The sequence below is a fragment of the Lissotriton helveticus genome, chromosome 8, assembly GCF_964261635.1.
Source record: "Lissotriton helveticus chromosome 8, aLisHel1.1, whole genome shotgun sequence".
Classification (NCBI taxonomy): Eukaryota; Metazoa; Chordata; class Amphibia; order Caudata; family Salamandridae; genus Lissotriton; species Lissotriton helveticus.
The window spans coordinates 1,067,314,876-1,067,329,434 of record NC_136069.1 but is presented as its reverse complement, the minus strand read 5'-3'; the positions used below and the strand labels follow the sequence as shown (position 1 = coordinate 1,067,329,434).

General features: G+C 40.4%; 1 protein-coding gene across 2 annotated transcripts in view; it reads right to left on the bottom strand.

Moving 5' to 3' along the window:
- The window catches only part of UGGT2 (UDP-glucose glycoprotein glucosyltransferase 2), a 1,586,510-nt gene that overhangs the window by 1,270,441 nt on the left and 301,510 nt on the right, over positions 1-14,559 (bottom strand). For both annotated transcript variants that reach the window (XM_078657956.1, XM_078657957.1), the window contains exons 7-8: positions 10,320-10,392; positions 6,342-6,442 (exon numbers count right to left, since the gene is read on the bottom strand). In XM_078657956.1, coding sequence (XP_078514082.1) covers positions 6,342-6,442; positions 10,320-10,392 — 174 coding nt within the window. The remainder of the gene's footprint in view (positions 1-6,341; positions 6,443-10,319; positions 10,393-14,559) is intronic.

Sequence of the window (14,559 nt, the reverse complement as noted above, 5' to 3'; positions counted from 1 at the left end):
ATGGAGAAAGGAACACATTTATCATCAGGAGGAAAAGCGGATGCACTGAAGCAAACTGCGGTGCGATATTAATTGGTACAACAGAGGGAGTGTGTACAGTGCCGTATGAGCGGAACAATTGACAATGCCTTGAAGGTGAAAAGCAAAGAGATGCTACCGTTTCAAATAGACGGTGACAGGAACACGTTTATTACTAGGAGAAAAAGCGGATGCAACAAGGAGAGCTGCTGCTACATCAGTGACCTGGGCGAGTGACCCGAGCACTCCCATTTCCGGGGCCGAGACTAAGGCAAGCCACAGTGGCCAGCTGGACGGCAAACAAAGACTACAGGGGGGCAGGAAAGGCACGGACAGCGGGAGGGGGGGCGGGAACGGCACACAGTCAGCGGGAGGGGGGGCGGGAACGGGCACTCACCTGGACTTCTTCCGGCGGCGGTCGGCCTGGAATGAACAAAACAAACCTAAAAAAAAAAAAAACGCCCACCGCCGAGATGACGCGCACAGAGGGGCGGAGAGGGAACAAATCCCAGGAACGTCCACGAATCTGGTCCGGCCATGACGGACAGATCTCTGTTCCAATGGCTAGCCTCCATTTATGGAGCTAGCCAATGGAACAGAGGGCGGATTCCCAAGCCCCTCTACTGTAAACATAAGGTTTTCGCCTGCGCGAAAAAGCTGCGCAGTGCGCAGCTTTCGCTTAGGCAAAACCTAAAAAAGAGATGAGGGCTTTTCTTGGATTAATCGGATATTACCGACGATTCATCCCCTCGTTTTCGGACATAGCAGCACCCCTAACAGACAACCTCAAGAAAGAGTACAAACCCATAGCCATTCAGAGTCCTACCCCCGAGATGTGGCAAGCCTTCAACTCCCTAAAAAGAGTCATTACCACCAGTCCAGTATTGTCCTCCCCAGACTTCACAAGGCCATTTATCCTTCACACTGACGCATCTGACTATGGGGTGGGAGCCGTGTTGTCACAGGTGTCCCCGGAGGGGGTAGAACATCCCATACTGTACATTAGCAGAAAGCTCTGTCCCAGGGAGGTGAAGTACCCTACAATAGAAAAAGAATGTCTAGCAATTAAAGGGGCCGTAGATAAGTTAAGATTTTATCTCAAAGGACACCCATTCACCCTATACACCGATCATGCTCCACAACAATGGATGAGCCGTACCATCTCCCACAATCCCCGGGTCCTAAGATGGTTTTTGACACTCCAACCATTCTCCTTCCAAGTCTGTCATCGTAAGGGGGCCGATAATGGTAGTGCCGACTTTCTTTCGCCTTTTCCACTCCCCGATTGGGAGATTCCAGGGGGGTGGTGTGTGACAGGAGGAGCAGGACAGAACAAAGACTTACCGGAATATGACCCCAGGACATATGAACAGTACCATCTCCCCTCTTTCCACACAGCAAACAGAGAACTGGAGGCGTTCCGACCCAGCGGTGTTTTTGCCAGACCAGGAAAGGGAAGCGGTCCACTGTTTCTTTAACTGGCCCGTGCTTGAGCAAAGCCCCGCCCCCAGGTGTGACGTGGACAACGGGGTAAATACCGGAAGGGACGAATCAACGGGGTGTTGTACACCCGGAGGAAGTGAAGGCGTGCGTGGAGGAGAAATTTGAGATTTATAGAAGAACAAAGACTAGGTCTGATTCAATCTTTTACCCACATTTTGATTTATGTCCCAAACTGCGTTGCGGACTGCATGAGAGAGTATGATCGCAGAATGTTTGCTCTTCGCCCTCAGGATGTTAACCAATTACTTATATCCTTTGTTAACCACACAAAGGCATAACTTCGCCCTCTATTGCTAGATGGGTTAAAACTGTTATGAGTTTAGAAGGTATTGACTTAAAGAAATGTCAAGCTCACTCCCTTAGAGGTTCTATGGCCAATAAATCTCTCTGGTCTGGAGGTAAGTTGGACGACATTCTCAAAGCTGACGACTGGTCAAAGGCTAGCACCTTTGCACATCATTATTGCAAGCCTATTGAACATATGTCTGATGTTGTTTTACAAAGCTACCAACATGCATAATGTAGCCTCCGTTCTCGTAATGAAATTGCGATTCTCATATTACCATGACTAGAGAATCTGGACTTCATTAAAGACATGGAGGCTGACATTATCCCTCCCATCCCACTCCTTGGTGGTCTTGCAATGATTTAATGCTGTTTTTGTTACAGTTTATTACTGTACATTTTATTAACAGTACTTGTTTCATCTCTTGTTCTTTTAGCTTGATAAGCGTTACACTATTTTTTATATTCAAGAGATATTTACTTCTTTCGCTTTTCAGGTAACACTCCTTAACTGGGTGTCGTCTGGCCTTTGGGTTTATCTTCCTTCTCTTTCATATCAGAAGATCGTTTTGATGTTTCAAGTTTCATGAACTTATTTTCCTCCACATTTAAAAGAGGCAGATTGTTGATGGCTATGCCTTTCATGTGTTGCTATTGTTCTATTCTGGAACCTTTTGATATTGTGATGTAAGCAGCTGCCTGAACTGCATTAAAGGTATACTGCATAATGTCAGCCTCCGTGTCTTTAATGAAATCCAGATTCTCTAGTCATGGTAATATGAGAATCGCAATTACATTGTATAGTTCACTTTCATTAATCATACGGATTGTCTTCTTTAGGGATGACTGACTGTTTGATTTGTGTAAGGAAATGCTTCTTTTTCCGTCATCACCCCAAAATGTTTTGGACTGATGCTGCTGGTTTTTCGAGTGCACTGAAGCCTGGTAACCAGACCTAAGTGCCAGTGCTCTAAACCCTAAATGTGTATTTTGATTGCTTTATACTCAATTGGCATAACTTAACTTTTTATAACTCTAGTACATGGTACAAGGTGTACCCAGGGCCTGTAAGTTAAAATGTCCTTCAGGGGCAGCAGCACTTTGTGCCACACAGAGTGTGACAAAGTAAAACGTGTCTCCCAGCCTGCCACGGCAAACTAGCAGAACAGTTTTAAACTGCTAACTCAACTTTGCCATTCAAACAAATGACAAAGTCCAGACCTCCCCTTTTAATCTATGACGCACCTCCAGCAGGCCAATAGAGTCCCAAGGCAGGGCGCTGTATATTAAGCAGTGGGAAATATATTTTTATATGTCCTGCCAGTAAAATCCCCAAATTGTCGATTTTGCTGTAGAAAGGCTAGCCTTTCCATTAGTGAGTACAGGGTTACTTGCTGACAAATGAGCAGTACTAAATCCTGAATTGGTCTACTGAAGTTGGCCCATCAAGGTATCAAAATAATTGTTACATTAGACCCGACTTGATGCCCAAATCGAATTTAATGTAACTCTTAAGTTAAAGACAGCTTTAGAAAGTTGCTAGTCTGTTAACCAAGTTTTCCAGTGGCCATTCTCAGATGTTGGTCACAACACAATTTTTTGCCCTTCTGGGGGAGCTGTGACTTACTCCCAGGAAAGTATAAAAGAGAGGCCTGTCATTGGAAGCGGTGTTGCCTTTTCCTTGGCAGGAAGTCACACAGGGTGTGACACCAAAAGGCGAGCTTCAAAAGGGAAACCACCTTTAAATGGCAAACAATGGGCACACACGAAAGGGGGTGTGTGCCCTTTTGTTCTGGTAGACAGGTTGGCATCAGAGACGGGGAAAACGGTTGCCAAAATGTTTTTCCCATGGGCATGTAGCCCCCAAGTAGTCACACATCTTGGGGGGCTGCCAAAGTACACAAACCGAGAGAGGAGTTCTGCCAGAGAGGGGGCAGACATTTGCATTCTGGGATAGCTAGAGAGAAAGTCAGCCAACTGACTCTTGGAGTGCACCTTTTCTGTCTGGAGTTCGGAGAGGACTTTTCCTCGAGCAGAGCACCACTGACACGGTCCTCTGTTTACTAGCCCACAATCAGAAGGTGCACTCCAGTCTTCAATGCAGCCTCTCATGCCAGGTCCAGGGATCAGCAGGGTAGTACTACTTCAGTACTCTGCCAGCACACACGTGCTCTGAGGTCTGAGGACATTAGTTATGCCCAGCAAGTGCCCTCTGGGAATGCAAGTGTTACTAGCCAATGGGCCACCAGGGCTCCTTCTGCCAGGTGACAACTTCCTGCAATGTGTGGTAACAGGACCAGAAAAGTTGAAGAAGCCCACCGTGACTGTCAGTAACCACAATCGCTTGCCTGCTCGGAGCCACAGCTACCCAGGCATGTGCTAAGGTTTAAGAAACTAGCAAGACTGAGCTCAGGACGATATTGTGAGTGTATTACACATGGAGGTCGCCCAATCACACCATATAATACACCACTTTACACACAATCTTTTAGCAGGAGTTAAGGGATGGGGCTCCTGTTAGATGAGTTTGAAACGAATGTTAATAAGGAGTACAGAAAATAACTCACTGGTATGATATAATTCCGATAAATGCTGATCACTCTTCCATGTGCAATACCAAAAGTTAAATAAAATTTACCTAAAATGTGTAATAATCTGTTATTGCCATAATTGACTGTTGGGAGGAGACATCATCATGACTCATGGGATGCATGGTGCTGAGTAGGTTAAAATGTCACACCTCCTTCCATAGCTGCCCATAGTCCCATTTTTGCTGAGACAATCCCGCAAGCTGGACACTGTCCTGGGTGATTCACTATCCTGGGACAGTCCCAGCAATAAGGGTTTACTCAATAAAGAGAGAATTGCAGTGAATTGCAATGAGAATTTCAAACATTTGGCCAAAGTAGCTGAGTTGGAAAAATTCTCCAATGCAGCTGAATGGATATTTTTTCCAACTCAGCTACTTTGGCCTTACGTTTGAAATTCCATCTCAATTCCCTGCAATTCTCTCTTTATTGAGTAGACCCTATAATCTGCACTATGATAAATAGGCAGAGTTACCTTATGCTAAGAATGTGAATTGGGTGGAGTGGGCAGAGCTTTGGGGCATTGGGTGTGGTACATTTTCAACTAAGCAATTGGTAGCTGTGCTGCAAAGTGTCTCTGGAAATGATTTTCAAATGTTGGCAACTATGTCTTTCAAAAAGTGTAATAAAAAGCACCTCTCAACAAATCTGCATGCATAGTTTACACCATGCTGTTGTTTCCATTTGTTACTATTAGAAACAAAGCTATTTAACAAAAACTCACAATATTAAATCCAGGCAGTTAGTTAAATTCTCTTTTTTTTTTTTTCCATTTCAAATAATTTTATTATTATGAAAAAGCAAATGAAGATACACAATACAAGTGTCAGTTATAGAATTGATATAGGATAAAAACAATCAAAATATAGTAGGCAAGCATGTGTTGTAAAAGAGACATCTGTAACAAAGGTAGCCCGCCAGAATCCGATAAATAAATTAAGTATGGTAAGAACAATTAATATATATCAGAAACAAGAATCAACCCTTTGGAAGATAAATCCATGTACGTATCCAAAGCAGTCCAAACACCACTAGCAATAGACGGAGAAAGATGGGGGTGATCAACCGAGGTATGAGCACTGCGTAAAAAGGAAACCCAAGCCCACCAAGTAAGATAAGAAACTGAAGAAAATGATTTCCACTCCGTTAAAATTACTTTAACTGCAACAGTCAATAAAAGATCTAACAGCTGTAATTCCATGGAATCTATAGATTCTCTTTAAGTATAGCTAGTGCCTACATACCCAGTTGTTTTTTTTATGTAATAAACCAGTAAAATGAAATCTATAAGACAATAAGTAGCGATTTCTCCCGTTAGGGCGTGCTGCAGTAATAACGTTGGAATTTCCCTTTGTATTGTGAAAACGGGTTTATTCGATAAGCTGGCCCCAGAAAAACATTTAATCCAAACGCACTTATTTTCACTGGCACGGAACAAACGCACTTAAATACATTTATAGACCAACACTTAGTGTGAAAAATGCGCTGAACCCACAAAAACAATCATGATTGCCAATGCGAGCATAATGCAGGTGGTATAGGAATCGGGACCTTCAAAAAATATTCAAATACTCAAGTGCAAAAATATGTAAGTGCTGGGGCATACGTAGCACTGGCTGTAGTCCTTTGTACCGTTTCTAAGACAATCCAAACAGATACATATGCAGAGAAAAGCATCAAATTAGCACAAGTCCCCTCTCAAGGACCTATCTTGAAAACAGGTACAATGATTTGTAGTGAACACTGCTGCTGCTGCATGGACTAAACTTCCTGTGGCTTCACGCAGGGGATAGATCAGCAGGGAAATTATAGTTCTATTCCCTGATATCACTTTGTAGTCCACTGAACATGCATAAACTGTTTTAATTGTAAACCAGGGAACGCTAATACGGATATCTTATTAACAAAATATTAATAAAAACAATTAGCGAGCCAAATAAACCTTACCTTGGAGCTCCCACACTTTTAAAGGTGCCATGTCATTGCTACTTTCGATTAGATGTTTTTTAAACTCCAGCAGATTTTCTTTCAACTCAGGATGGATTTGTCTGATTTGGAGAATACAAACAAAATGCTTAAACAGGAAGGGACTGCACCTCAAACAAACTAAATGTTCAGTTAATATCAACTACTTTCAGCATCTCCCACAGAAACAGTATCATTCTCTAAAGATTTTTTTTAGATTTATCCTAACTAGTTTACAGGTTTTTCCGAATCATAACTAGGCCTGGTAAGTGAACTCCACTCCGTTCTCAGAGTTTTCTGCACTCCGTGCTCCACTGAGCTCGCGGTGTACAGAAAACTCCACTCCGCATAGTGCAGACGAGTGTTTTGGCTGCTCGCGCTCGCCAACGATAAGTCGACGAGCGCGGGCTGCAGCTTGGGTAAAATTTCTACTTGAGCGGCAGGAAGATCAGCACGAATGGCAGTTTGCACTGTGCTCCACAACTTGTAGAACTCTGCTGAGTTTTTGGGGAGAACTCCGCCCAGTATTCTATGTTAGGTGCGTGAACATGGGTATTCACAGGGGAAGCAAACACCACAACATTGTAGCTTTGTGGTAATTCACATACATTACCAATGATTTTTAACACCCAGTGTGGTGCCTTATCTGTAGGGCCGGAAAAAGCTCAAGCATGGAAATTGGTTGTTATAACTCCCCAAACAGCACCATGTTTTCAATCTTAAAAAAAGTCTGAGATGTATTTGCAAATTAAACATAACCATAAACTAGCAGCAGTCTGCTATTTTACAATTCATTTGGACCTACATATGGAAATATACAATTTCATGCAAATTCAGTGAATACCAAAAAGGAGAAACTTTAAAAAAAAAGGTAAGTACACACATGTGCCTTATTTTGGTTAATTGTGCACAATATAAGCAATGCTGTGATACTATAGAGAAAGACAGAGCCATTTTTTAGGTGCTGATGTGGAAATATTATTTAAGAGAGAGGCTTTGTTACAATTTTAAACATAACACCTTATCTGCAGAATTCTGTTAAATTGCGAGATCACATCTCTAAAGAGGTGAAGAGACACTAGAGGCAGCTCTACAGTGGACTAGGAAAATGGTACACAATTAAGATACAAGTCCCACAAGAAGAAAACCAAAAAAGAGGGCAGAGAAAACAGTAGACAAGCACTGAAAATTCTAAACAACAAAAGCGCCTAAAAGTAGGCAAGACTTTCTTAAAGAACCAAAACACAGGTCCATAAGATAAGACTTTGGTTTACAGTGGGACACCTGGCAAGAAATGTCTGCAGTAGGATCAGGGCCTTTTTTAGGGAATATAAATCGCTCAATGCATTGATACCTTTTGCCCTACTGGGTGGTGACTAAATCTCATAACTTGACCACATAAGCATCCACCTTTGTGGTGAGATATAACCTCACTCCAATGGGCTGCGGATACTTAAGAGCAGGCCTTTCAAACTAGCATAGAACTCCATCCAGCAGGCCCCACCGAGAGAGAGTGATGGGGCGAGAAGGACAATCTAAAAGGTTCTCTCAAATTCCACAGTCCCTTCATGAAGTTTTGACCACGTTCAGTATGGGAGAAAACTGAACAAATTCCCAGGATTCTTTTTTCAAAGGTAACCTGCAGTGAAACCTCCAGAAATAATTTTCCAATCTTCTTAAAGCAATGAGATCTGTGGGTGCCTTATCAAAACCAATGTCACAGTACAGAGTAACCATCAATAACAGTATTGTCTCAATTGTGCAGTTGTTGTTTTTTACAAACCAACTTACATTTTACAACACAAACTCAGAATTGTGAGACTGCACAGCTTAGAAAACAGTTCAAATTAATTCTATGTATAGATCTGCTTGTAAAAAAGTATTATTTATGTGTTATTTATTGTTTTTTTGCGCAGTTGAAAAAAAGGTATTAATATTCAACCTTATTTGTTCTCCGTGATTAGGCTCCCAGTTGGGAAAAGTACTGAGTGGGCCCTCTGATTTACAGGAATGACTTGCATATGGCTCCCAGATTTCAGTACCAGTTAATCGACATGATCTTCACACACGTGGGTGCCATATGAAGAGAAAATAGGAATTGGGATTTCCCAGCTGTAATTCTTATCGAACCACAATTAGGACATCACAATTTCTATTGCACAAATAAAGATTTCCAAAATACTGATTCCAAATGGGTCGCAAATCGGCCTACCTCATGAATATTAATGAGATCAGTCTCAATTTGCGACCCATTAGGAATCAAAGCCATCACAGGGATGGTGGTGATTGCTTTTTAATATAGCATAATATAGCAAACCCTTTATAAAAAAATATGCAGCCAATTTTCCCTACAGGAAAAAAGAATACGATTAAAAAGAAAATAATGAAACTTCGATGTATAATTTTTTTTAAGAGTAGGCCATAGTCCGTGGTCTCTGCTGCCTGCACTAGAAGGATTCATATTTGGAACAACAAAGGGATATTTCACAAAACATATTTCTTAAACATAATCATTGTTGGTCCCTACAATTCAAGCAGGCTTTTTTTTTTCTTTTGGGGGATTCTCATAAATTCCTAGGCTTAGTCAAAGAAATCAGCACCAGGTAAAACTCCATGCATGCATTTTTGGAGGGGGGTTATTCTGTGTTTATCTGAAGTGCTGGGCTGGGTTATACCTCATTCGCCTAGGCTAGTTCTTCTGCATATTAGGGATGAAATTGAGGACAATATCTATAAAAGGCATTTATTGTTCCTGGATCTTACCCTGGCTAAGAGGGATATTGCAAGGGCATGGAAGGATCCGTCTCCATCCAAATTGAGTGCAAGGCGGGCGGGTCTCCACTGGTGGATGGGGCATGAACAACCCACTTTTAACCCCTTAAGTGCTGCCGTCGGCCAACGGTCGTCACGGGCACTACCTCCCCAGTGCTGCGTGCGACCGCTGGACGTCCAGTTCAGCACCGGATAATGGACAGCGCAGCACTGGGGAGGTTTGTTTACTAGCTCCCAAGTGGTTAAAGCGCGATGGTGCCCTCAGAAGCACTTTAAAATATGGAAACAATGGGAGGACCATAGGGGCCTTTTATTGGAACCACCTCCGCCACACCCTGCCAAAATGGAAAATGTATAGAGACGCAGCACAGGGCAGTAAGAAGGCTCAGTTAGATATGATGTGGGTGGTTTGGCGTGAAGGGCATGACTAGGACACTGTTTTGCAGTATATGACACAGAGTTTTGAAATGTTTAGGGCCGTCGTTAACGGACCCGAATAGTTCATCTTTTTGTTTTACAATAACTATATTTTAGTCACCTGCTCTGTATTCAATATATGGACATGTGTATGCTATAAAGACTTTGTAATGGCCGCAATTATAATATCTGTTGAATCAATAAAAAGAGTTTTGAAAAAAAAACTCCATGCATGCATTAGCACATTAAAAAATGTAGTTTTTTTATTCCTCAATAGGGAAAGTTTTTCAACATCTTCAGCAACTCCCTTAGGAAACCTTCTTGTACCAAGCTATTATTTATATACTTAAATTTTCGAATGTATTTGAAAATATCCACAGTTACAAGTTTCCAGGTGTTTCATGCATTTAAAATCACATATTTGACCCCTACCTCTGAAACAACGACCACAGAAAAACTGCCATATATGCAGATTGTTCCAAGTCGGAAGTGCCATCTACTGATAAGAACCGCTGCAGATCCATATTCTGGTGCTCAGGATTTATGGATTACACCAGCAGGTGGATTTGTAGCACACCTAAAATGAAGTTAAGTGCACAAAGAATATCTGTACCTTAGTCCCATATTAACCTGCAGGTGAGCAGTGGAGAAAAGGGATCTCAAATTCCGGGGGAGTAAGAAACCTAGGTCTGAACACCTTTACAAAATGTTCAATGTCCTGTAAAATATCTCCCAAATATTATGAGTTTAATGCAATTAAAACCAACTCACCTTAATTTGTCAAAGAGAAATCCCTGAACTTCATCAGTTGAATTGTCATCTACCAAATGTGTGTCATTGGTACCTAAATAATATAAAATGCGAACATAAAATTATATAGACAGTCTTATTATGCCATACAATGTACGTTTTAAACTAGGTACTTCTCTGACATTAGAGTACTTGAAAACTCCTATTATCACAAAAGAAGATTTCCAATTGTTAAATGTAGGCCCTTTTCTTTATGAATCGAGATTTTTAAACATTCCACTGCCTGAGCAAATCACTTTGCAGTACAAAAGAAACATGTTTGTTAGGGCATTCACGCCTTGAAAAATAATAAAAATTTAACGAGACCTGCAGGTCTAGTGACTTAAATAATCTACTTGACCTAACTGTAATGTTCTTGACCCATAAACTAGTTTTCAATGATGTGATCCTAGGCAAATATTTTAATTCACCAAGCCACCATTATCACATTTGAGACAACTTTCAAATTTGCGAATTCAGTATGTCTGTTGTACAAAAAACTCTTTTGTTTGATTTAATAGACTAAAATTTTGCTCCACATGTAATACAAATTTAGCCACATATAGGATGCACATGACAACCAACTAGCGTCTTAGTTAATTAACAGCATTGTCATCAGGGCGGGGGCAGGGCGGGGGAAATCATGTTTAATAAATACATAACTAAAGCAGGACGTGGTAACACGCTGTCATTTACAATACAGAGATTTTACAATGAAATGGCCACAAAACTTTCCACTGACATGTGGTTTTACCGATAAAACTGTATAGTGTACGAACAAAAATGTTTGGAAATCATGTTTCTGTAAATATTTGTCAATTGCACATTACCAACTAAAGTGTTCTGATTTGTGTTGCTCCTATTTAAATCTTTGTTTGCATTACACTTCCAAATTACAAACAAACGTGCTTTTGTCATTCCTAATATATTTTGAATGTATTTGTACTATTCATTTACAAGCTTAAATGTTAGGTGTTAGAAAACAATTGACATCTTACAGCCTTTTGTTTCACAATAATTTCCGTACATCTCACTTGACAAAATCCTCTAACTGTAGTAAGTGAAAGAAAAAAAAAACCTCAATTTTCCAAGCAGCAATTAGTAAAAAGACAGATTGACGTTGGACATCTTTCTTTGAACAGACAGGAAATGTGTCAAGATAAAAACACAAGATTTAAAGGCATTGTTTTTGCTCATACACTTTCTGAATGATCAGAACACTTGTTCCTTTCCAGAATATGTTCATTCTTGTAAAATCTGACTTGCCATTGCTAGTGGGCCAGTAGATTTTTTAGAGGTCTGGCATTGTATACACCATCTACACAATTCAAAATGACACTTGCAAAATTAACTAACCAGGGACTGTTTTATTGTGCATGGTAACATGTAACAATAAAAAAAAATACAAAAGTCCTATTCATCTGAAGTATAAAAGATGTGAAAACTTTTTAACTGACACAGTTCCAGTATCCCTTTGTGGAGGAATTAAATCACGAGGAGACTGTTTGTTTTTTACTATTTCACTTAGGAATTACATTAGCCCATCTGCTTTAATTCTCTCAAGGGACACACTGAGATGTCACATTGTTTGGAAGCCTGTCAACATTCGATGAGGTCGGGGTCCTGGCCACAGTTTTAGAGGAAATGCCTGTGGTGCATGTGTGTATGGGAGATATGGTCCACATGCAGCATTGTTATATCACAGATTGTTCTGTGGGTGAAAGTATCAGCTAGTATTTGTGAAAATTACTTAGTATTGAGTTTTTTTAGGTACTGCTGGTTTTCCCAGTCCAGAGATAAATGTTTTACAGAAGATACAAGGTACTGTAATCTTGTGAGATTCTCAACGTGTCACAAGGAGGTCTGGAGGTTCAAGTTTCCCATGCTAGCTGAGAAGAGCTACAAAAGATGAATGCTGACTGTGAAATCTTACCACACAACTTTGAATAATGCTTATGCAGCCACTACTTTGTAGAAGGAGTTCAAATCTGTGGCTTTTAGATTGCATTGTCCAACTCTAGGATATAATTAGTGAATCCCAAATCGTAATAGAGTGCCTTAGTGTATAACGAATATATTCCTGTGAAACATCAGGTTTTTCTCTTGAGTTTATGGGGGCGTGTCCTTGAACCATAGCATTAAATTACACACTGACTGTATTGTGCTGCTCAGGGCTTTTATTTGGGCGATGTTTGGACAAGGTCCTTTCTTTATTTAAGATGACTATTAAGGACCTTAAATTAAACAATTTTCAAGGACCAAGAGAACGTTTACCTTGAATGGATTACACTTCTGTGAATCAACAAATTAAATTCTTTTCCTTTGAAACTGGAATCCCTCAAAAAAAGGTACTGATGTGGGGAGAATATAATCACCATACCACCACAAGCTGATTTTCTTAGATTGTTAATACAGTAATTGATATTATCTTGTATAACAGATATTACAATAGATTAATTATCACTGCATAACACCAGTGTGTAAACATTTCCATAACATGAGTTTAAGGTAATGAGAATGGACGTACATGTGTCCTACATTTTACAGGTTATTTTCATCTCATGTTGTATGCTGATTCTCTTGTCAGGAGCTTGATACTGGAAGCAAAAATGACCTCCTCCTCATATTGCTTCTGCATCTGACCCTAACCTCTGTGTTCTTATTCCTTTTCCCATGATGAGAGTGGAGCTTTGGTAGCCGGCTTTAAAACAACAGTTCTGATTACTGTGGTATCTGCTTCTGACAAATTAAGCTATATTGCTTTGACAACATCAAAGTTGGCAGGATTCCTTCTAAGCAAGACATTATTACTCAAGAATATTTGTAAAGTCACAGTTCAAAGGCATAAATGGCATGTATGAACCGCATTCATCAGGGCTGGATTAACCAGTAAGCAAAATAAGCACATGCTTGGGGCATCAAGGGAAAGGAGGCACCCCAGAAACTTTCCATTGCCAGATTTACAAAGGACCATATGGTGCAAAACTGCAAATGGTGCAGTTGAACCTATATATAATGTAGAAGTATACAAAAATGTACACTTTTATTCCATCTTACTGTACGTTTTGTTTCATATCTAAAAATAAAATGTTATTTTAATTCACGTGCTTAGGGCCTCTAAAGTTCTTAATCCAGCACTAACATTCATCTAGGTTTCCTTTGGGCTCCCATAGGATTCTGAGTGTGGGCTGGATCATGTAATCCCTGAGTGTTTCACATTATGGAAAAGATCTGAAGATTTTGGCCAACAAGGGTGTGGGAAGTCAACCAGAGCCTTAGTAGCATGACAAGGTGAAGGTCCTCACGCTTGATCACTGTAGGCATGACTTCCATCATCTCTTCCTCCTAGATAAGGAATTCAAGCATTTTCATTAGCTCTACATTAAGTTCGGATAAACTTGTGACAACTAAGCATTGCTTATAACCCCCAAATCTTGCTGTTCACTAATATACAACCTTGTTTAATATTCAGTGAACATCTCAGGTTTAACATGCTGTGTTTTCTTCTGCATGGTCCTTTTTTTTTATAAGGTTTCAATTTTGCCCAATATGATTTTATGAGCCAACAATGTGTCTGCTTTCTCCTGCCCCTTCCTTAAAGTTGTTGTTAATGAGGATAGCCTTTTCATCACCCTTCATCATAACTGCCTCCAATTTTGCCTGTAAGTTTATCAAAGCTTTTCAAACATTTGGAGGTATTTTAGCTCGCCGAATGGCTTTCATGTTCCTTAACTATTTTTCCTGAATCTCAACCTTTCGATTCATGTGTGTAGAGTATTGGTGAGGTCGACTTTATTAATTATTTTCTCCTCAGTATTGTAGAATTAGTCCATGTTGTACTTCAAGGAACCTTGCCAGGATTATTTTCTCTAGGGTATCTTTCAAAAGCTTAGCTCACAATAAAACCTAAACCTGAATAACCTAAATAACTGAATGTAGCGTAAATTAACTTTCAAGTCTGGTCAGAATGCCACCCCACAAAGGCAAGACAATATATAGGAAGGCAAGAGCGTGTTTATGCAAGGCCTGATTTCCAATTGTTACGGAGTCCACCACATCGTTAAGACATGTGGTTGCCAAGAGGAAAAGCAACGAGGAGAATAAACTTTATAAGCCATCCAGGCATCAAACAGCCTGATATATGCTACCGCCTTGGTGAGTTGTAGAAAGTGAGTTGCAGAGGTAAAGCTGTTCAGATTGGATGTATTCAACTAGGATACAA